A 25,954-nucleotide genomic window follows, 5' to 3' on the forward strand; every position below is an offset into this window, starting at 1 on the left:
CAACTATGGCAAATTTCTTTTTACACTCAAGTAGAATGTGTGGATCATTGGCTCGCCAAATGGAAAAAAACAAATTGCAAGAAAAACAAACACCCTGCTGTTCAACGAAACTCGGATGTTTGTTTAAAATAGACATTTGGTGAGGTTATTTGTTGGCACCACTCCTGTGGGTTGATCTGTAGAACTGCTGACTATCAACGCAATGGTTTTGGGTTCAATCCTCGGCTTGGGAGAGGTACTAGTCTAACGCCACTGATGAGTTGTGATACTACGAAACAAGACTGTATGTCAATGACTCTCTCTATATATATATATATAGTCATTGACTTACATATATATATATATGCACACACGTGTGTATGTTTGTACTTTGCAAGGTAATTCAGCTTCTTTTCTCTTCAATATCAACTAAATCGGACATCAAAAACTTTCTCTTGATTCCATGTTTGCTGGAGCATAAATCCACTAAAATAAACTTATGAAGAGACTGAAAAGATATTAATTTACTTAATATAAAGTCATTCTTTCGCTTTGTACAAATATTCTTTTCAATGTGAAATTGTCTGCAGGAAAAATTACAATAGCCACCAAATCCCTATCTCTATTATATAAAAGGAATTTTGTGTGTGAGTTCGTTCCCTATGGACTTCAAAAAGGCTGAGTCGATTTTTATGAAATGTCACACAAATATACTTTATGTATCTGGCAATGTTCTTAGATAAGTTTTGTATCAGAATGTCTTCAATAAGTACCGATAATCAAAAAAGTTTGAAAGAAAGAATTAGTGATTTTGATTAAAGTTAACAATTTTATATAGCTTAACGCCACAAGTGCATTTCAGAAGTTTAATTACCACACAAGCAGAAAAGCCCAAGATATAAAATCAACAGTAGGTTCTTTGATATTACAGGGGTGCATTCAAAATAAACATTTCTGCTTAAAGCACAATTGAACTATGATACTTGACTTTTCCATTCTAAACTTTAATTCAAGGCATTATATATAAAATAATTTTATAAAATCAACAGGCGGTTCTCTACAGTGCAATGTAGACTACGATGTATTATGGACTAAGTCACTACAGGGAGGCATGTGGAGCTTTCTCCTGGTGTGCCTCTATGGGTACCCAAGTAAAAGAGGCAATCAATCGATTTGATTGAAAAATGGTTGATTTCACCGATTTTGATGACAGTAAAAATATAATTGTCATTTAATCCCGGGCAATGTCGGGTCTTTATGTTAGTAACGCTATATTTAGCACTGCCATCATCATCAACAAACACAAAATTCCATTCTTCCTCAAAGAAGGTTGTGTCCCTCTAATTATTCTAATCCAATAAAATGAGAAAAAAAAATTAAAATGTTTTTTCAAAAGCATCTTTCTAAAAGAAATATTTTTCCTCTACAGACATCGGATGAAGCAGTATCGGATCTTTCTTCCTTATCCGATGAATCCACAGAAGTCCAGCAATGCTATGAGGATCAGTTGGCACAAGCTGTCGTCTCCAAGGTAATAAATTCAATCTATTATTTCGAGTTTTATTCTATTAATTCTCTTGGGAAAAGTTTTGGAACGTAACTATCAAGAAACATTCTGTACGAGCCTTTTTCAAGTCTCACACAAAAACACACATTCACATTTCAATCTATGTCATATACATACGTGCACACAAACATACGCACCATATCCACACATGTACACATATTCACGTTCGTGTACATACACTCACATTCACGTGTATAGACACACGCTAATGCGCACACGAACGCACACATGGACGACATCACTTGCGCTTTCTAAGGAAAAATACACATGCGCAAATGACCACCGGAAACGAGTATAAAACGAAGAGACAAGCTGTTTCTAACCCTTTTTTTTAGGTAACTCTCGACCAGAGAGGTTGTGCTAACCAGCTGCCTCCCTTTCGGGAGGCGCACGCTCACGTCCCCTGCAACTATGTATGGGGCACGAGCCAACAGACAGTACCTACACTCTTTCTCTATCTACTACTGTTCCCTGAGAACACCCTCGCGTAGCTGACTGCTAACTGACGTCAACTCTCATATCCTCTTCTTTGTCTACACGCTGGACTATCATTCTCATTTTCACTACAACACTCATTTCTCTTCCCACGCGCGAACAAACGATAGTGACCCGAACTTGAGATGAACACACATTTCCTATTCTTTCTACAACACCAGTCCCGCAACGAACATTGGTTACACATGCGCGGACATGAACACATGTTATATCTAAAACATTCTTTCAACAGTAAATAAATGACGTTTATCTTATCCATCAATTGAGTCTTTGTTTCCTTCAATTCCATTTGTTTCATTATTTTCTTGTGGCGAGCTAGGGTATTATACCCCGGTCCACTACAATTCTCATCAAATTAAAAATTGTATTACGTGTTAAATTACACTGAATTGATTGCTTGGACAGGAATTAGGAACCGAGAATAATATTGAATTATCTGACTGCAATTACATAAGTAAATGACATTTTTGAATTCCAAAATTTAAAATTTTCCTTATTTTATGAATCATTCCTTTCAAAAGGAAAACTTTGACGCATTTACAAATCTATTTCGTTTATAGGGTGGGAGAACGACCAATATTTGTCTCAATACTGAATATTTCCTCTATCGACTCATCAGAAAAAACAAAAAATTCCCAATGAGAAAAAAACATAGCGATATAACATAAAATCCCCCCCCCCCCCAATAAAAAACAAAAATAACTCATTGAATCCATCTCCAGATTTGTAATCGCTATGTTTTTCTTTATGAAATTTTTGTTTTGAAAAAAAAAAAAAAAAATGAATGATAAAATGAATAAAATCCTGGACTTTGGAATTTAGCAAAATGTTTGTATTTATATATGCTCTGTTGTTATTTTAATAAACATCGAGCTTCTGATTAAAAAAACATTGGTATACAAAAAGAATAAAAAATATATGCAAAAACGTACATCTCACAAACACACACACACACACACATATATATATATATATATATATATATATATATGATGAGAATAATGGAAATAGTATTCTGATGAAATAGAGAGATAAAAACGGAATAAACCAAGTCATATGGTCATCAACGTTTTGTGTTTATTGCAAGACTTTCTCGGGATGAATGAAATTAAGAAAACGAAACACAAGTACAAATATTTGAAAATATATTTCGGATGTAATGAAATGTATGAACTTGTTCCATTTCATAAACGAAAAAAGTTGTTGGAAAATCAGTCGAGGGGGGGAGGGGGTAGCTTTTGAGTTCAAACAAGCAAAAATAGTTAAATTTATTTCAAATAAACCGTGACGGAGACTTCTTGAATCAACGCTGCTTATCACAAATTCAAGCACAATTAAAGAAAGTGTATCGCCATTAATAAGTAAGCTTTTATTAAGGCCATAATTTACTTGATCCTGAACAATTTCGTTAATATGATTCAATCAACTCTGTTGAAATTACACAATACTATCCTGAACAACTCTGTCGAAACGGCACGACACTATCCCGAACAACTCTGTTGAAACGGCACGACACTATCCTGAACAACTCTGTCAAAATGGCACGACACTATCCCGAACAACTCTGTCGAAACGGCACGTTACCAGAGCAATGTCAGCAATCACTCCTTGAATGACTTTGGCATTGGCTTTTTATAGCCCTTGGACGAACTCGTTTCTATTGTAGGTAGGCCCGACTAAGACATAGACACACAATTTTTGAGCACTTCCACACATGCTCATCAGTTTCCATTTTTATTTTTCTGTCCTAACCCGACGGTGCATCTCCTATGGGTTCTGGCTACACGTGATATATGATAGTTTCGCCTGCAATTTTGCACTTTTTTCTTTGATGAATTTGCTACCCTTTAGGCTTATTTAATTTTTTGTTGCAACACTCAAGTTTTCGTTTTCTATTCTCTTTTTCTAGTTCTGTGTCATTTACCATTTTTTGACTGTGAATTTATTATTTCTTATTTTTTCATTTTCTCAAATTCTAAGAGCCTTTTGCTTTGTCTTGGCTTGTTGCAAATAAATTTCATAATCATGAGTTGCAAACCCTTATGGATCCTTATGTGCTCTGTCCCACCATCGAATGTCTTTGTCTCATCAGTGTAGGGAAACGCGTGACTTACCTAACTAGCACATGTGCATAATTCAACGGGTCAGTCGTGGAACGAAATGAATGAAGAAGAAAGAAACAAAAATGGCTGCCTTATCTCTTTATATGCCTGCAATATTACCACATGGTATGTAGATGAGATGCTCCTGGTTGGAGATAAGAGGGTTGATTTTTCAAGGAGCATGTTTATTTTGAAGTTGGATTCTCAAGAAGTAAGTTCGATCAGCAGAAGTGCTTTTGCAGTTGAGAGAAGGTGCGTTACGTATACAGAAGTTTGGAAGTTGGAAGTTTGGACAACAGTGTCCAACTTAACCAAGAAATTGTTGATGTGAAGGGCAGAAGAAATAACCCGCAGGTTATTTAATTATAATCAGTTATACTGTCATACATATCAAGCATCTTTCCACTTTGTTGTTCATCTTTCTGGATGGTCAATAGGTCTTTTCTTAGTGTTGTATGGGCTGCCTTTGACCAAACTGCTTGTCTATAAAGCAGATGTCCTGCCAACTCTTCTCTATGAGGCCGACAGTTGGACCACCTACAGCAGTTCTGGAGCAGTATCATCAGTGTTGTCTCTGCAAGATCCTCAGGATTGGATGGAAGGATTGATGAACAAATGTAAGCATCCTGAAGGAAGCCAAGATACCTACCATCACCACAACCATCATCCAACACCAGCTGTGATGGACGAGCCATGTTATGTGCATGTCTGACAACCGCCTTCCAAAGCAAATGCTCTATGGTCAGCTAAAAGAGGGAAAGCGGTCCCAAGGAGGACAGAAAGAGATATAAAGAAAACATAAAGACCCACCTGAGATCGTGTCACTTCAGCCTCACCAGTTGGGAGGATGCTGCTCTTCAGAGGGGTATGTAGAGTAGGATGGTCCATGAAGCCATGATTCACCCAGAAAAGAACCGCCACAGAACTGCAGAGATAGGAGAGATCTATTACCAACACAGCTCCTTCTGCCTCTTCCACTACCCAGTCGACCACCCACACATGCCCCTTCTGCAATAAAGTCTGCGGGTCAAGGATCAGCTTCCACAACCATCTGAGGACCCATAAATGATCAGACCCAATCTCACCGATGGGAGAACAATCATACTCGTCACGAGTGATTGCCAATGATGATGGATTGCCTGCAATCAGATTTATGATCATTAGGAAGAACTGCTTCAGTTTTCATTCCTATTTACTGAATCTCTGAAGTGGCAGGATCCCTCCATAAGGTGATCATGTTGATACTAATATAAGCTACGTTTTTCTCATGCATTTTTTTTTTTTTTTTTTTTTTTTTTTTTGCTAACAAGATGCATTGTGATACTTTCCATGCTGCTTCTTGTATGTCTGTTAAAAATTTTTTACTGTTGTTTACAAATTTCTTCCAAACTACAATTTCATTGACTTTGGCCAAATTATTTTTGATTTTCTTTCATCATCTTATCTTGCTTCAGTAATCATATATTCCCACTAATTCCTGGTGCTACCAGATCAGGCTGTCTGAAGATATTGACTTCCTGAGAACTTCAACTAACATTGATGCTTTTTGTTTTTCTACTTCCTTATGCAAAACTTAATTTTTCTTTTCCCCCTTTTCCTTCTTCCCATTTACCCTTTCTCTTTCTATCTCCCCCATTTCCTGGCTGGTTTCCTAACTTAAAATGTACCAAACATTAATACTTTAACCCTTTTCCGTCTCCCATTGCAAAACTCATTCATGTTCTGCAGGGTAAAGAATAAAAACGATAAAATCCACTATAAAACAACCAAACCAAACACTGCAAACCAACGATTGAAGATACAAAGAACTTGAAGAATAAACACCTTCAACACAATAATTTGAAACAACATGAATACTATTTCCAAAATAACTGGATTCGGCATTAAATAACCTGAAAAGGGTTCATATGCCAGAAAACAAAACACTCAAACCATTCCCACTAATTCAACAATTTACACTGAATTTTGAATGGAATCGTTTATTTTATCCAAGGGCTTGTATGCTCTCGTTCCATCAGTCATAACCAGGTAGAAATCTTAGTGTCAGTTAGAACTGTATTTTATCTAATACATATTGTAGAGTTGTAGAGTCAGAATGTATAAGGTCCGATTCCTTATTTTAAAATCTTCCAATATATTGCAATAATTGGAGTTGGATTAAAATACCTGACTTCTTCCAAAACTTCTGACTTTGCAACCCTTATCAAAGATTTTGTCAGCATCCTTAAATTCAAATTTTTTTTTTTACAGGTGATTGAAAATCAACGACAAGAGGGAATGCCAAATCGTCAAGAGCGTGTTCATGAAATTCTAGAAGCCACAACTGCATCAACAGAAGCCTGCAAAGTACCGCAGTCACCTGATGACAATGCCGCCAAAATCATTGCTGAACTAAAATCTTATGCAAAGTCCTTACCGGGTCGGAAACCACCAAAGCCTCTTCAAGTAGAAGAAATCGTCTTCCCTTATGAGCCCCCAATTGAAAAGAAATGTGTCAGCAGGGTGAAAGCATCCACACCATCCCTCGGCCTTAACGCAATCAGTCCGAACTTGGCTGATCGATCACATTGCACGTTACCAGATTTGGATGACCTCAATTTTGAATCAAAAGAAATTGATCCGGACTTGTTGTCTCTCAATTTGACTCCAATCAAAGAGGTTGATGAGTCAATTGAGGATATATTGGACTTAAGTTCCAATCACTCACTCAGCTGGCATCAGAATTGGATACTCCGAGATTTGAATTCCAGAAAAAGGGTTGAAGAAATTTCACAAAATCATCCAGTATTGGTGCCTCAGCCTGAAGAGTTTATGTCACCACGGATTGGGAATCTGTAAGTTTGATTTATTTATTTATTTTAATTATTAATTACCACTATTGATAATTGCATGAAAGTACCCATTTATGTACCTCCCCTCGAGGGCAAAGTTAGAAAAAAAGAGTACTATCAATTGGGACAAAAATAAGAATTGCTTTAGTCTAAAAAGACTTCTCATTCACTGACTGAGAAGACAATAAACTAAGTATAGAATCAAAACAGATACTACACTTTGTTCCTAACCAAAAGAAGTTATCTATCTGTATTAATAATATGAGAAAATTTCTTATATAAAAAATTTGCTTTTCTTGCACATAAAAAAAAAAAATTTACTTTCAGCATCCTCGTAACTCTTGCTTCCCTTATTTTGTCCTTTAGTCCTCACATTCCTTGAGTGATGTTTCTGACGAAGGGGGAAGAATTTCTGCTTTCTGGGTTGGAATCTCTTCAATTAGTATTAGCTAGTTATGTCAAGTGTCTTCATGCCTTGTCCAGAGTGATTTCCATAAAAAAGTCAAATTTAAAATCCTATTTCAGAAAAAATATCTATTTTAATGACAAAAGGATACCTCAATGATTAAATTAAATTTTCAAAATCTCATAAAATAAATGTAATTATGTATAAAAAAGGTAAAATAAAAAAACTCCTAAACAATTTATCATAATTCTATATGGACTAGAAAACTCCAATTTGGTCAATTATTTGATTTACTTATATGGCAGTGCCTAAATCTAAATGCAAATTCCATGAACAAAGCTTCTTTCCTAGAACTGCTCACCCGTGGAATACTGTTCCACTGGCCTGCTTCCTGACTGATTACAATATGATAATCTTTAAGTCCAATTTAAACAAATTCTTGTTGTGTCATCCCCTTAAATAATTTAAATTCTACCCAACTTACACCATTAATTATTATTACATTACTACCTTATATTAATTAACCCTCATCCACCAGTGGTTTTTTTGACCTTGATAAGTGGTGACACGCCTGTAAAAATAAATAGCTGCAACTAATCATTCTAAATATATTGGACAACAATAATTACCAAATAACATATACAGCATAATCACGCTGACATACCAGTTCCTGTTGGATTCCTGGCATTAAGCTGCAATGAGCTTGGTCAGTATTATATGGGTGACCATTTTGTCAGTATTATATGGGTGACAATTTTGTCAGTATTATATGGGTGACAATTTTGTCAGTATTATATGGGTGACCATTTTGTCAGTACTGTATGGGTGACCATTTTGTCAGTACTATATGGGTGACCATTTTGTCAGTACTATATGGGTGACCATTTTGTCAGTACTATATGGGTGACCATTTTGTCAGTACTATATGGGTGACCATTTTGTCAGTATTATATGGGTGACCATTTTGTCAGTATTATATGGGTGACCATATTGTCAGTATTATATGGATGACCATTTTGTCAGTATTATATGGGTGACCATTTTGTCAGTATTATATGGGTGACCATTTTGTCAGTATTATATGGGTGACCATTTTGTCAGTACTATATGGGTAACCATTTTGTCAATACTATATGGGTAACCATTTTGTCAGTACTATATGGGTGACCATTTTGTCAGTATAATATGGGTGACCATTTTGTCAGTATTATATGGGTGACCATTTTGTCAGTATTATATGGGTGACCATTTTGTCAGTATTATATGGGTGACCATTTTGTCAGTATTATATGGGTGACCATTTTGTCAGTATTATATGGGTGACCATTTTGTCAGTATTATATGGGTGACCATTTTGTCAGTATTATATGGGTGACCATTTTGTCAGTATTATATGGGTGACCATTTTGTCAGTATTATATGGGTGACCATTTTGTCAGTATTATATGGGTGACCATTTTGTCAGTATTATATGGGTGACCATTTTGTCAGTATTATATGGGTGACCATTTTGTCAGTATTATATGGGTGACCATTTTGTCAGTATTATATGGGTGACCATTTTGTCAGTATTATATGGGTGACCATTTGGTCAGTATAAAATGGGTGACCATTTTGTCAGTATTAAATGGGTGACCATTTGGTCAGTATTATATGGGTGACCATTTTGTCAGTATGATATGGGTGACCATTTTGTCAGTATGATATGGGTGACCATTTTGTCAGTATGATATGGGTGACCATTTTGTCAGTATGATATGGGTGACCATTTTGTCAGTACTATATGGGTGACCATTTGGTCAGTATTATATGGGTGACCATTTTGTCAGTATTATATGGGTGACCATTTTGTCAGTATTATATGGGTGACCATTTTGTCAGTATTATATGGGTGACCATTTTGTCAGTATTATATGGGTGACCATTTTGTCAGTATTATATGGGTGACCATTTTGTCAGTATTATATGGGTGACCATTTGGTCAGTATTATATGGGTGACCATTTGGTCAGTATTATATGGGTGACCATTTTGTCAGTATTATATGGGTGACCATTTTGTCAGTATTATATGGGTGACCATTTTGTCAGTATTATATGGGTGACCATTTTGTCAGTATTATATGGGTGACCATTTTGTCAGTATTATATGGGTGACCATTTTGTCAGTATTATATGGGTGACCATTTTGTCAGTATTTTATGGGTGACAATTTGGTCAGTATTATATGGGTGACCATTTGGTCAGTATTATATGGGTTACCATTTGGTCAGTATAAAATGGGTGACCATTTTGTCAGTATTATATGGGTGACCATTTTGTCAGTATTATATGGGTGACCATTTTGTCAGTATTATATGGGTGACCATTTTGTCAGTATTATATGGGTGACCATTTTGTCAGTACTATATGGGTGACCATTTTGTCAGTATTATATGGGTGACCATTTTGTCAGTATTATATGGGTGACCATTTTGTCAGTATTATATGGGTGACCATTTTGTCAGTATTATATGGGTGACCATTTTGTCAGTATTATATGGGTGACCATTTTGTCAGTATTATATGGGTGACCATTTTGTCAGTATTATATGGGTGACCATTTGGTCAGTATTATATGGGTGACCATTTGGTCAGTATTATATGGGTGACCATTTTGTCAGTATTATATGGGTGACCATTTTGTCAGTATTATATGGGTGACCATTTTGTCAGTATTATATGGGTGACCATTTTGTCAGTATTATATGGATGACCATTTTGTCAGTATTATATGGGTGACCATTTGGTCAGTATTATATGGGTGACCATTTTGTCAGTATTTTATGGGTGACCATTTTGTCAGTATTATATGGGTGACCATTTTGTCAGTATTATATGGGTGACCATTTTGTCAGTATTATATGGGTGACCATTTTGTCAGTATTATATGGGTGACCATTTGGTCAGTATTATATGGGTGACCATTTGGTCAGTATTATATGGGTGACCATTTTGTCAGTATTATATGGGTGACCATTTTGTCAGTATTATATGGATGACCATTTTGTCAGTATTATATGGGTGACCATTTGGTCAGTATTATATGGGTGACCATTTGGTCAGTATTATATGGGTGACCATTTGGTCAGTATTATATGGGTGACCATTTTGTCAGTATTATATGGGTGACCATTTTGTCAGTATTATATGGGTGACCATTTTGTCAGTATTATATGGGTGACCATTTTGTCAGTATTATATGGGTGACCATTTTGTCAGTATTATATGGGTGACCATTTGGTCAGTATTATATGGGTGACCATTTTGTCAGTATTAAATGGGTGACCATTGTGTCAGTATTATATGGGTGACCATTTTGTCAGTATTATATGGGTGACCATTTTGTCAGTATTATATGGGTGACCATTTTGTCAGTATTATATGGGTGACCATTTTGTCAGTATTATATGGGTGACCATTTTGTCAGTATTATATGGGTGACCATTTTGTCAGTATTATATGGGTGACCATTTTGTCAGTATTATATGGGTGACCATTTTGTCAGTATTATATGGGTGACCATTTGGTCAGTATTATATGGGTGACCATTTGGTCAGTATTTTATGGGTGACCATTTGGTCAGTATTTTATGGGTGACCATTTGGTCAGTATTTTATGGGTGACCATTTGGTCAGTATTTTATGGGTGACCATTTGGTCAGTATTTTATGGGTGACCATTTGGTCAGTATTATATTGGTGACCATTTTGTCATTATTATATGGGTGACCATTTTGTCAGTATGATATGGTTGACCATTTGGTCAGTATTATATGGGTGACCATTTTGTCAGTATTATATGGGTGACCATTTGGTCAGTATTATATGGGTGACCATTTGGGAATGTCAAATGCTATATGTTCTCTCTGCTTATCTCAACATCGTTTTCAGTTGTTCTGGACTTCTCTTTGCCACTGGAATCTGACAGTGCTGACTCTGGAGAGGTAGGGTTTGGGATTGCGCAACCCTTGCTTTACGATTACATGTGCAGGCATTCTCACAAGGAATATCCATTGTCTCCTGAGACATAATGGAGAGCATTAATTACCAAATAACAATTACTTCAAATGTATCAGAAATTAAAAAGTCCTTGAAAATTTAAATTTGATTTTTCTACAATGACCTCATTGGATAAATTAACTTTTAAAAAAAATCAGAAAAAAAAAAATCAGAAAAAAAAATGTACAAAATACAAAGCTGAAAGAGAGATCACTTGGTTATTTTCTATGGTTTTTAGCCATGCAAGCTAAATTAACCATTTAAGTGCAAACAGAGTGTCAACAAAAAACGCAGCATGATACATAATATAGATCAGGGGGTACCAACTTGGGATGCTTCCATTTACCAGGTGGGTGCAAGAAAAGTTTAGATAAAAAATGGAGTATTGGCCATATATTACTCTTTTCTGATTTTTATTTTTTATTTTTTTTGCGATGTACTAACTTCTTGCTTTCATTTTAGCATTAAGTATTGTTATTAAGTGGCCATTAAATACATGGCTGAATAGATTTGATCCAATCATGTACTTAACTGCGAGTTCAGAAAACTTAGGGAGTGCGAGGTTTGAGAGAAATCTCTTTAATTTTAAATCAAATTGATTGCCTACTTTAGTCAGGGACCAACCACAGTACACCTAGATAAAGCTTTACATGCCTCACTGCAATGATTTAATCCACAATACATTGTAGTCTACATTGCACTGTAGAGAACCTACTGTTGATTTTATAAAATTATTTGTTTATTTGCTTGAATTAATGTTTAACATAAAAGTCAAGTATCATGGTTGAAGTGTGCTCTAAATAGAAACATTCATTTTGAACCTACCCCTGTCCTAGCAAAGCACCTACTGTTGATTTTATACACCGGCCCCATCTGCTTTTGCAATGATAAAACTTCTCAAATGTACTTGCGATGTTAGTCTGTATAAAAGTATTGACTTTGGTCAGAATCAGTGTTCCTTCTTTAATGAGATTTTTTGATTTTTGATATTTATCAGAGGCATTCTCATACAAAACCTATCTAAGAACATTCCCAAACATTTGTGTGAAATTTCCCAAAAAAATGGGCCCAGCCGTTTTGAAATTCGTAAGGAACGAACTCACACACACAGAAAAGTGTTTTTTTTTTTTATATATAAGTGCAGATAAAGATATTCTGTTAAATCTTTTGTTTTCAAATTGAAATGAGAATAAAAATAAGCGATGCTATATATAATAATAAAAAAATGAACAGTATATACACATTTTTTTTTTATTGCTTTCACATATTTTAGAATCCTAACTTTTGCACATATTAACATTTCCTAATTTTATAAACCTGTCCTGAGACTAGTTAGTTAATAAACGCAGACGAAAGGAAATAAGATATACTGGCCTTCGCATGAGGGCAGAGTTGGACACAAGGTCTTTTTCAAATGTGAGGAAAATCCAGTTCCTCAAAAAAAAAAAAGAAAAAAAAAAGGCCACTTTGTATTAATACAAAAAAATATTGCTTCAGTCTAGGACTTCTTGACTGAGGACAAAAAAGATGAAGTGTAGTAAATGAAGAGATACTATATTTTGCTCCTTTTCAAAAGGCAAATTTGAAACAAATCTTTCTTAGTAAAAATTGAATTTACGTGCACCGCTCCATCTATCCAGCACGGCAGTAGCTGAGATTGAACTCACTACACGAGTTTGTAGTGTAAATCAAATCTTGTCGGTAGCTGAATACTTGATGCTTCGCTAGGATTATCAAGGGTATTTTTTATCGTGACGCCATCACTAGACGTGGCGCCTACCATGGCTTAAGAGAGTTCCATCTACACTCAAGAGAAGGATAGACTGCACCAGTTTCTCAACCTGGTATTTTACCTCGCGGTAGCTCCATCATCACTATTCATAAAAGTGTCTTGAGTATAGTTTCAGCCTGTCAACCTGTAGGGCATCTGATTAAAAATCCTCATATTTGCATATTGGTTTTGAAAAAGGACATTTTATTAATTAATTTGCATTTTTTTTATACATTTTATTTTTTAATATGGACCCCCCCCCCCCAAAAAAAAAAAAAAAAAAAGCAATTGTACACATAACTCCTAATTCTTTCTTCATTGAGTAAAAGAAAACTTTCATTTTTGGGGGTTTTATTTTAATATCATCAGCTGTTTATTATCTAAGAATGACCCTTCCCTCTCCCCTCAAAGGATTCATGGCAAACGACTTTCACAGTTGTGAAAAATAATCTCATTACATTTTGTAAAGATTGCTATGATAAGCTGATCTCGTGCTAAGAAAATCTGTCCAGGGGGTTATGTTCGACATTTTTTTTTTTTTTGTTGATGTTGCTCGCAACTTTTTTATGATAATGATTGGATCTTTTACCAGAGATCCTTATCTTTTAGATAAGGAAGAATCCATTCAGTATTTAGTGTGTCTGACATTTATAAACAAACTAACTGGAACACCCGTCCCAGGAAAAGTTTATAATACTCGAACACAATCTGAATCAGTAACAAATGAATAAGTTTAAATTTTATCTTTTTATATATTATTTTTTTGGTTTTCATTTGTTATATATTTCAAGTTCTTTTTTCATTAATTATTAAACTGATTTCTCAAAACGTTATCTTAAAAAAAAATGTCAAAACCAGTGATTTTAAGCAAAAAAATATTTTAAAACCTGATTATTTAGATTTAGGATTCTCTTATTTTAAAGAGTATGGTTTTAACTTTTAAAAAATTTGCAGCATACATAATATGAATAACTAGATCAAATTCTTTGAAATATTTGAGATAGACGGTATAAATATCATTGTGTAAAACTAATGGTAGCTATTCATTGTTGCGCTGGAATTTTCACTTTCATTTTTGTCTCCCACTACTTAGCTTGTATTTTTAATATAATTTCTTTTTCTTTTCTTTTTTACTAAATTAATATTTTTTTTAAATAGCATTATAATTGAATGTAACTTTTATTGTGTGTTTGGTCAGATTGTTTTAAAGCTACAACAAATTTTATTAAGTTAAAGTTGTTTTAATCTCAATTTATAAAATTATTCGGTACAAATAGCAAATCCTGTTATATTAAAAGATTTAAATTCGTAACTTCTAAAACTTTCAACTTTAAATTCAACAGTTCAAATATTTTAGAATTTCATTTTAAATTTGCAATGGTCAGCAATGTATTTTACTACAAACAATAGATTAAAATTGTGACTGTTTACAAAGAAACCGAAATGTATTCTGATGGATTTCATAATTTTTTTTTTATTTACATTTTTAAAATCCTGTTTCATTAAAAAGTTACTATTAATTAAAAGTTGGTGTGATAATTATGCACACACACGTTGAGTTGTTGCAATTTTATTTTGATAAAAAGATTATTTAAATTATTGTAGAAATTGTGTTAATATAACATTTACAGTTTTCTGAGCCTAAAATTATTCAGTTGCGTATCTAGAAAATAAAAAAATAAGTTTGCTCACACTATACATATATAAATAATAAAAATAAAAATTATCATATAAACTGACTAAATGTCAACTAATCATATTTCATTTTAGACTGAGACTAATTTTTTTATCCAAACGTCTGTTGACTTCAAATTTTGCGCCGAAAATCAGGATTATATATATTTTTAAACATGTGCAATTTTAGACGCTGTTGAATTACTACAATTTCAAAATACTTGATGTGAATATTTAAAAAAATGTTTCTAAATTTTTGAGATTTTTTTTTTTTTTTTACTCATGTTCACCCCTTACGAAGCATATCGCCACTACTATTTGGGGTCATGTCTAGAAAAGATTAACAAGATATTTGTTTATGTTACATTTAAACTTCTGCATATTAGTACAGCCAGGGAAGCAGGCAGCAGGAAGGGAATTCCAAAGTCTAGTTGTTCGAGGGAAAAAACTATTAGAATAGAAAGCTTTCTGGTATTTAGGGACAACAACAGGGAAAGGGTGAGATCTTATTGCTAAGCGGGTTTGTCAGGGATATGTACGTCGAGGGGGTACAAGTAAAACGAGTTCATCAGAACACATTCCATTATTTGTAAAACAGGCACAGTGATGCGACATTGTGGAGATAGTACAGAGGCTGAAGCTTAGTTTGTAAAGTGGGACCGATTAGATTGACAACTCTTTTTTGGACTTTATCTAAGAGGGAGAGACTAGTGGTAGATGCATCAGCCCAAATTGGGCAACAATACTCCATGCATGGGCGAATGGTGGCCTTGTAAAGGTACAGGATACTTTCAGGTGTGAGTAGTCATCTAGCTCGATAGAGGAAACCCACCTTCTTTGCTGCAGCCTTTGCAATATCCTCTATGTATTTGTTCCAGTTCATATTGCCGGCAAATGTTAGGCCGATTGTGGATTGATAATTTAAATTTGGATTACTCAAACTATACTTTTCATCTTGAGTGCTAATTATTGATCACTATGTAATCTATAGTCATAAATAGTATAAATTATAATATAAATTATAAATGGATCACTATATAATCTATAGTCATAAATAGTATAAATTATAATATAAATTATAAATAGATCACTACTATATAATCTATAGTCATAAATAGTATAAATTATAATATAAATTATAAATAGATCACTATATAATCTATAGTCATAAATAATATAAATTATAAATAGATCACTACTATATAATCTATAGTCATAAATAATATAAATTATAATATAAATTATAAATAGATCACTACTATATAACCTATAGTCATAAATAGTATAAATTATAATATAATTTATAAATAGATCACTATATAATCTATAGTCATAAATAGTATAAATTATAATATAAATTATAAATAGATCACTATATAATCTATAGTCATAAATAGTGCTAGGTAGTAAGAATATACATCTTAATACAGTTTTAAGGTTCCTAAAATCCATACTAGTCTTGTCTGAAAGAGCTTATAAGTTACACTCTTCCGGTGGATGAAGGTTCAATCCTGAGTGCGGACAATACTAGCAAGTCAAAAACTATATGGCCCCCCCCCCGACTGATGCCTTTGTCATGTTTTTTGAATAAAAGGTAATGAAGCAACTTTAGTAAAAGCCATATAACCACGACAAGCTATTGCTTCTGTATAAGGGTTTTTTTTTCTTTTTTTTTATATTCTAGATGTAAGTGGGGAGGGGGTCACATTTCACATGTTTTTTTTTTTTTTTGTTATTTTATCTATATGAAGTAAATGAATCAAAACAGATATAAAGTAATCACACATTAAAGTACAAAACAAAGTGATCTCTAAATGGGACGGGAAGCCACATTGCTCGTGAAGAAGAAAGTTCTGTATCAAGAATTAAATCCAATATACCACCTTCTATTTGAGTGGCATAATTTGAGCACTAAAGAAATTGTTGAGATCCATTAAGGGATTCTATTAGTGCCACCTTGTTTGCAAGAAGCTGATCCAAATTGAAATCGCCCAACAAAAGTACCCTAATACTAACAGGCAAGTTGTTGAACTCATTGATGAGAAGATTTTAAAAATTCCCTAGTGAGCCAGGCTTGTGGTACACGAGCATACAACCAATCACATGTATTAAAGTTCAATCTATGAATATATAATCAATATTTGTAAAATCGAGTCTACAAGAGTTATTTCTCTTGCACTGTTAGCTAAAATCAGTCGTAGAGCAGTTACCAATTTTACCCATTTAAATCCCTGGCCTGATGTAAAAATTTGGGCTAAAACAGCTAAATGACACCGTTTCATGACAAACGATGCCTTAGTTTTTTTTAAATTCGGTACCATTTAAAACCTATTCAGACACAATTATGAATTTTAGGAGAAAAATAAAAATTAGCCCCAAAAGGTGTTTTTCACCTTTAACCCACCATGGGGCTCAAGCACGAGAATTTTCCCAGAGTCAAGGACGTTTCCAGATGTTTATCCATGTGATCTTGCTTTTGGGTAATTTTCAGAAAAAGATACTATGTCCCCCAAAAGTGCTATTTTTGTCTATTTTGACCCCTTCTGACTTTTATCAAAAATCTGAGAATGTTACATTTCTTACCTTGGGTAGTTGTAACTTCATGCAAAATTTCAGAAAAATGTAATAAGTAGTTATTGAGAATTTTGAGAATAGACGGACGAGGGTGAATTCTAAGGTCCAAATCCGACTAAATTGGTGGACCAAAAATACAACTGTGAATTACTTTGGACTTCTACTCCGTCATGGCTGACAGAATGAGAGCATGTTACCTCTGTGGATTAAATAAAGGGTTCCATTCGAAATTCTATGCAAATTTTTGAGTTAGACAGGAGATTCAAGAGTTTGACAAGATACTCATAAAGAAGATTGAGGTTTCATCGATCGAAACATTGTGTGAATAATACTCAAATATGAGAAGAATAGTCTGAATAATCCAATACGAATTTTTAGAAAAGATTAAAAAATTAAGTCATCTGATAAGGTCGTGGTCTTCTTGAGTAGTTTTTACTATCCAACTGCTCTTTATTATGAGTGCCCGTTTTTAGAGATTTGCATTTTCCCTACATGAAAAATTGATCGTGTCTAATCCTGCCCTTGTGGAAAGGCAAGTCCATAAGTACTAAGTATCAAAGTTTTGCTGATGTTGAAGTTTTCTTTCTTGATTATCCTAGAAGAAAGCAATGTTTTTAATCATTAAATTAGAACTAAGATTTAACATTTAGAAAGACCAAACGATTGTGATTTTTTTTTTAGTAAATATTACTATTTATTAAAATAAAATTGAAATTTTATTAATTTTATTTATTTATTTTTTTAAGGAAAAAAAATTCAATTTTTATTTTTAATAAAAAACGCAATATTTATTAAAAACAATTTCGCTCATCTGGTCTTTCCAATCGTTAAATCTTAATTTATTATCGAGCGTTTCAAACAGTGAATTTCCTTTTTTATTAAGTCGAATTTATTAAGAAATAGAATTATTTAATGTTAATCACAAGCTTAATATTCTATGTATAATTTTAATAACAGTTGAAACAAAACTCAAAGTAAATTTACACTTAAAAAATAACACATTTTCTAATGATAAGCTTTTTTTTTTTTTTTTTTTTTTTTTACACAGTGATCACCACTTATCAAGGCCCGGATAAGCTGATAATATCCACGTTATTTTTGATGATTTCTAAATAAAGCCTGTCTGTCGTTTTTATACATTTTTTGACAACCAAGTGATATCAAGATATAAGTATTTTTTCAGCTGTTTCTGATAAGTTATATATATATATGTATATATATATAATTTGCTATCTATTTTTAAATCTCTTATTACTCTCTCTTATTTGGGGAGCTGAAGTAGTTATATCTTACCTTAAAATCTACATTGGCAAAATGGGAACAAATTTGGATTAGAAACTGAGAATTACTGCTGTGTGAAAAGGGGTAGAGAGTTGGGGGTCTGTTTACTTACCTAATAAAATATCAAAATGTATTAGTTCTTCTGCATTGAGATGTACAAATGTTTCCAAGAAATGAAATATAATAATGATGTTGAAGATTGGATTATAGAATACAGAATTGACTGCTTTAAAAACAACAACAAAAACAAGGTAAACAAAGCTTACCTTATTGTTTTTTTTTATATTTGTATACAGTTATTATGTCGGATCATTTAAAATATATTTCTGTACATTTAATATCATTTAATATATTGATTGCTGTACAATTAATATTATCATTTGATTGAATATGTTTTTAAAGATCATGATTAGCCAAATAGATACCATTGTAGACTATGCAATAGGTGGTGCCAAGTTCAAGTCCTATTAGATCTATTGTGTTTAATTATGTAATTATACCATTGGGAAAAGGTATGAACCCACAATTTTCTCCCCAACTTGTAAAACTGAAAGTTGTCTTTATTGTAAATGATTAAATGTATACAATAGTTTGGGAATTAAATAAACAAACAAAAAAATGGTTGATATGCTGTAAAAAAAATACAGAGGCACAAACATGTTTCATTGAAGCATATTTGTCGCCTATACAGAAGGTTAGACACAAGGTTAGGTGGAGTTTTTTTTTTTTTTTTTTTTTTTTTTGAAAGCCAGTGCACTCGGGTCTACAAAAAATGACCATGCAGCTTTGTTAGCATTCTCCAGGCGGTTAGCAATAAACTGACACCTTCTGAGAGAGAAGGTAAAGCCTGGAAAGATGGACAGAACCGTACTTCAACTTGACAGCAAAAAGCCACTATCAAACTGATTGTCAAGGATGTATTCTAGGCTTGTATGAACAGCATCTAAGTTTTCTTTGAAGTATATTTTGTGAATTTGTTTTTATACACTGCTTTTTAAATTTAGTTTTATGCCCATTAAGCTTTTAATTTGTTAGTTAGAATTATAAAAATGGATAGGAAAGAAGTTATTCAAATTTCTTTTTAAGTTTAATTGTATGCAAGTGAGAATTTACAAAATATGTCATTTTTGTCATGTAAAAATAAACGGAAAAAAGAGTTGATGCGCCATTAAACATGCAAACTAAACATGTAGATCCTGTGCATCTTTTTTTTTTATTCTTTAATAATTTATTTAGCATTTGTGATACATTTAGAAAAAAGAAGACAAAGTATTTTCAATGTCGTTTGATTTTCTTTTATGAGATAGCTTATTTCTCTCTCTCTCTCTCTCTCCTTCTCTCTCTCTGTTAAATCTTAACATGATTGGAAATGAGTTTAATTAAAACAGATAACACAAAAGATAAGAATTCATTTTCTTAAAGAAAATGTGAAGCAGCCCCCTTTTTTTTAAGCACAAAAAAAAAAAAAAAAAAAAAAACGAGAGTAAATTAAAGAAGCGTTTATTTATAGATTCATGGTGTGTCACTTTGATGTGCGATTAGATTTTTTGAAAAAAAAAAAGTGACATTCATTTATGCAAGCTTTTTAAATATTGTAAAAATCTTAGTTATCATTTGACTGTATTATAGTCAACACGTATTAGATTTTGTGAATTTACGCTGCTATAATTAATCAAAATAACACCAATGTAGAATAATAGGTATTTAATTGTAAAATGCAATTAAAATAAATTGTACAGAACAAAAAAAAAAATGCAAAAAAAAAAAAAAAAAAAAAAAAATTGTAAGTCTCAATAATTGTTTTCATTAATACACAATTTACTAAGAGGTCTTAATTGTACTGAATCGTCCTGGAACAAGTGACATTCAACTTTAAGAACTACATTAATAAAATAGTCAACTTTATAATGAACAGTCACTAGCACAGTAAATGCTGGCTAATGGTTATCCATTTTATTATTGATAGCTTAAAGTTCAAACTTTGATAAAACACGCGCGTGCGCGCACACATAAACAATATATATATATATATATATATATATATATATATATATATATATATATATAGTGAGCCAAAAGGTGGACATGATTTTGAATAGGTTTATGTATCAGTTATAATTAATGCAATTCTTTATTAATATTAAATGTTTTCTTTACTGCCCACTTACTTTTAACTCACCCTGTATATTCGATACCTCCGTTCAGTCTCAAAAGACAAAGGATACCCCTTGTAGGGGAAACTGTGCATGTAATTGTGAGGCAAGGGTTGCGCAATCACCAACCACACCTCTCCTGAATCGGCATTGTTTGAGTCCAGTGGCAAGGAAAAGTCCAGGATGACTGGAAACAATGCTGAGATAAGCGGATATATATATATATATATATATATTCACTAGATTGCCTGTGACCTGCTGTCACGATTTACACTATTTCATTTTCATTTGAAAAATCAAACTGATATTAAAGCATTCTCCTTCAGTAAAAAATAATCATAATATAGCAAAATTATATCGATTATTTTCTCTTTATTTTGCCATCTAATTTACATAGTGCATACGAACACACTATGTAAATTAGATGGCAAAATAAAGCAATTTTTTAATGGAAATCGCTCCAGACAAGGCATGAAACCACTAGATGTAAGAAGCAAAAAAAAAAAAAAACCTACTACTTCAAGGCCAAAAACTTTCGAACAATAATGTTATGGCTTGCAATAAGCCACAAAGAAAACAGAACAACGGAATAGAGTTTAAACAATGTATTACTGGAACAACAACGTAAAAAGGTTACAACTGAAAAGAGTAGTAAACGTCACCGAGCAGGTGAGGGTCGCTCTGGTGTTTAATCCACACTTGGGATCAAAAGGTCTATGGTTTATATAATGGATAGAACAGTCCATTTGGAGGGTGATTTCCCTACAACACCCCCTCCCAAGCTGATTTCCTCGGTTGTGAAAACCAGTATTTCTTCCTTTTTGGGCAGACCACCAAGGGGTCTGTGCGCTTCCTCTTTCTGCCGGAGTATCTCGGTTTTGACATCCCTTTTGGAGGGTCTATGTCAAAGCAGTCATACACAGTTTCAATCGCCTCACTGCCGTCCTATGGTGGTTCTTCTTGATCCTCATAGAAGCGTTTCCTGATTTGGTTCAGGTGCTCCTTATGTTGGAACTTTGGGCCCTGAATGATGTATGTAACATGGCTGATTCTTCGTAAATCGTGCCCTGTTCTCAAAAAGAAACGTTATTGCTAAAATGTCTAAAATGCACATTATCTCCGCTGTTAAAATGTTTCGTTGGCATTGTAGAGGTTCTGTTGTGTACTATGTGTTTGGGTAGCAGTTTATCAAATACGGATTTTATTTTCCGTCCAAACATGATTTCTGCTGGGTATCCCGCATCTGGTTTGTTCGGATTTCTCTGATTTTGTAAACCTGCAGAAATTGCTGAAGGGCCTTTTCTGTCGGTGTACCAGATGCCTTTTTTAATGCTCTTTTAAGTGTATCGACGAAGCGTTCGGCCTGCCCGTTGCTTCTGGCATGGTACTGGGGTGTCGTAATATGCTTGACTTGATATGTCTCACAGAATTTTCTGAACTCTGTCGAGGTGAACTGTGTAGCATTGTCACTAACCAGACAGTCTACAAACCCAAACCGAGCAAACAATTCCAATAAAAAATTTGTCATTGTTGCCATGGTCGGTTTTTTGCATCTTAGTGCTTCTGGCCATTTAGAGTAAGTCAACTACTATGAGGTAGTAAAAATCCTCCACAGGTCTCGCATAATCGATATGGATCCTCGACCATGGTTGTTCAGTCTCAGGCCAAGGTTTATCTGTTATTGGTGGTGTTTTTGCAGCCAACGCACAGCCTTTGCATCTGTTCACCATGTCGGTAATATCTTGGTCCATAGCTGGCCAATAAATAAAACTTCTTATTAGGCTTTTCATGCTGTTTATTCCTGGATACCCCATGTGAAAATCACTGAGAATTCTTTTTTGAAGGGTTTGGGGGATGACAACTCTTTCACCGTATAACAGTATTTCGTCGCAAAAAATGTCTGAACTGGTGTCACCCAGTGCTAATTTCTGCTTCGTGGTTTGAATGAAATTGTCATTTAGGGATTCTGACTAAATATCTTGAAGTGTGACCGGCAATTCGCAGACAATATTGTTTATCATGGCTTTTACATCACTATTAATACATAGTGCCACGATTACTGAATCTTCAAGAGGTTCTATTTTGGCAGGAATCAGTCTCGATAGGTCGTCTGCATGGGCTAGTTGTTTTGAGGGGAGAAATTGAATTGTAAAATTATAGTTCAGCAGAATAGTTTCCCATCTTAATAGTCAGTTCGCAGTGAATGTTGGAAGTCCTTTTTTTGATCCAAAAATGGATATCAATGGCTTATGGTTGGTTTGTAGAAAAAAATGTCTTCCGTACAAGAACCAGTGGAATTTTGAAACTGCAAATATAATTCCTAGGGCCTCTTTCTTGATCTGAGAATAATTCTTTTCCGCTGGCAAGAGAGTCCGTGATGCGAAAGCAATAGGCTGTTTCGAGCCATCCGGCATTCGATGTAGCATGCACGCCCCGACGCCATATTGACTAGCGTCGCTAGCTACTATTATGTCCAACTGCGGGTTGAAATGTGCTAGGAATAGTTTTGAAGTCAGGATTCTTTTTATTTCTTGGAATGATGTCTGGCAATCTTCTGTCCACTCCCAAGCCTTATCCTTTTTCAGCAATTCATTAAATGGTGCGCGCAATTTGTGCATATTTAGGATGAACTTCTGATAATAATTTGCCAAAACTAAAAAGCTCTGCAATTGAGTTATGTTTACTGGTGCCGGCATTTCTTTAATAGTGATCGCCCTATCTGGGTCTGGGCATCTGCCATCTTTATTGATTATTTAACCCAGATATTTAATTGTTTGCAAAAAGAACTTTCATTTATCTGCTTTGATCTTAAATCCATAATCTTGTATTCGACTGAATACTTGTCTGATATATTTTTCATGTTCCTCCCTGCTTTTGCTCGCTATGATAATGTTATCAAGGTATGCCATTGTGGTGTCCAAGCTGAACAGCATAGTATCCATTACTTGCTGGAATATTGTGGGTGCCACCTTGGTACCAAACGCGAGTCTTTCGTATCTGTACAAACCCTAATGAGTGTTAATACAGAGGAGGTGAACACTTCTTCTGGACTAGGTAATGGATAGTGAAAATCTTCTAAGGACCCGTTGAGTCCAGTCGCGAAGTCAGCACAAACGCGAATTTCCCCAGACCTTTTCTTTATGTAAACTGCCAGAGCAACCCACTCACTATGTTCAATTTTAGCCAGTATACCGATGCTTTCTAATCTGTCTAGTTCCTGATTTATTTTATTCAGGGAAGCAAACGGAACATTACGTTTCTTTTTAAACACCAGTTATGTGCCAGGTTTCAACTTAAAATCTGTGGCCATTTTTGTACATCTCCCCAGACCAAGAGTAAATACGTTTGTGAATTCTTTTTTGAAACAAGTTATAAGCTTCTCTGTTTTTGATGGGCAGGTATCTATTTTCTTGCAGAATGTGGATATAGGCAGATCCCAGAGACGAAACTCCTCCATGCTGTCAGAACCGAACAGGTTCTCACTATCTTTTAGCACATACAATCGTAGTTTTTTTGTTTTTCCCCGTAAAGTGATGTTTGTAATTAATTCACCTTCAAAATGAATTTTTGTACCATTAACGGCCATCGCCATTCTGTTAGTTTTTAACATAGTCGGCTTTCTTAATATTTTCCATGTTTTGAGATTTATTATTGAAAGATCCGATCCACTGTCTAATTGGAATTTTATAGCCTTGCGGAAAATGTTAATCGTTACATATTTGCGTAGATTTTCATCTACGATGTCCTTAGTTCTGGTTTGACATACACGGCTTCTATTCTGAGTTTTCCTACAGTGCGAACTTTTATGACCGATCTTATTGCATGAATGGCATCTTTTTGTTAAAAATGAGCAATCCCTTACCCAATGTATTCCAACACATCTGAAACAAGCGCTCGATGCTTTTAGTTTTTCTGAGTTTCGGTGGTTAGTGTTTGTGTGCCATTTCGACGTTTTTTTCTTAGTTAATTTTTTATATTCGTGATGCCTGCTTCGATATTTCTACTTTTTGAAAATCCTCAGTCAATTTTTGAAGTGTTAAGTTCGGTTCATTTTCTAATTTTGTAAGGACTCTGCGCCTGATTTCTGTATCTTTTCCCGAGGTTAACCCTTGCGAAAACACAAGACATTTAAAATTGTCTGGTGTTAGTTCAGACAACTTAAAATCATCACAGTGTTTGTTCATTACAGCTGCGTAGTTGGCAAAATGGTCATTATCATCTTTTACCACATTCAAACATCTTCAACGCTTATGGAAAAAAGACATTTTCTGCGAGAAAAGTTCCGTTAACAAATTTACCGTCTCATTGAATGATAAATCTGCTGTTTTCTGAGGCAAGATGTAATCCACGAATTTATCATGCTCAGCCGTTTCCAATTTTCATAGTAGAAGTCTGGTTTTCTTTTGATCAGACCAGTTGCTGCAGTCAATATTAAAAAAATCTTAACGCCGAAAATATGCTGCGAATGATTTTTCCTCTTCCTTGTATTTAAAATTGTCTATTGCGATCCATATTGTATTCTGAGAAAATGTTGAATTGCTTTCCGCGTTCGCATTATTCTTAACAATTTCTGTAAGTAACTCCTCTGTACGTAATTGACGTTCGGCTAACTGCTTTTCGTTTTTTTTTAAATTTTTTTTAAATTTTTTTTTTATTACATTTTCACCCCAAACAAGGCAAATTGCCACTTTGGTGTAGGGGGCTACTATCATGGGAAACAACTACTGGGGTACTATGTAGGGATTTGGGCAGCAAGGTGTCGGTTCACGTTACACTTGAACTTCTGCACGTCAGTACTGTTGAGGAAGCAGGGACCTGGAATGGAATTCCAGAGTCTTGCGGTTCTGCGGAAGAAACTATTGGAGTAAAAAGATCTTTTACATCTAGGGATCTCTACAGTGTGGGGGTGGGATCTAGTAGCCTGTCGGGTTTGTCGAGGGTGCTCGCGTCGTGGGGGCACAAGTGATTGCAGTTCGTCAGAGCATTCACCACTAAAATACTTGTAGAAAAGGCAGAGGGATGCAACATTTAGTCCCACGCGAGCCGTTTTTATGGTCAGAAGAACTCTACTCGATAACAAATAG

The 25,954-nt window shown here is 34.2% G+C and overlaps 1 protein-coding gene across 12 annotated transcripts in view; it reads left to right on the forward strand.

The window, feature by feature from the left end:
• Positions 1-25,954, forward strand: part of LOC145292174 (uncharacterized) — an 806,320-nt gene that overhangs the window by 646,534 nt on the left and 133,832 nt on the right. For all 12 annotated transcript variants that reach the window (XM_080138436.1, XM_080138439.1, XM_080138442.1 and 9 more), the window contains 2 exons: positions 1,409-1,510; positions 6,394-6,977. In XM_080138436.1, coding sequence (XP_079994562.1) covers positions 1,409-1,510; positions 6,394-6,977 — 686 coding nt within the window. The remainder of the gene's footprint in view (positions 1-1,408; positions 1,511-6,393; positions 6,978-25,954) is intronic.

This window comes from Euprymna scolopes, chromosome 13 (assembly GCF_053919585.1).
Source record: "Euprymna scolopes isolate OS-2025 chromosome 13, ASM5391958v1, whole genome shotgun sequence".
Classification (NCBI taxonomy): Eukaryota; Metazoa; Mollusca; class Cephalopoda; order Sepiida; family Sepiolidae; genus Euprymna; species Euprymna scolopes.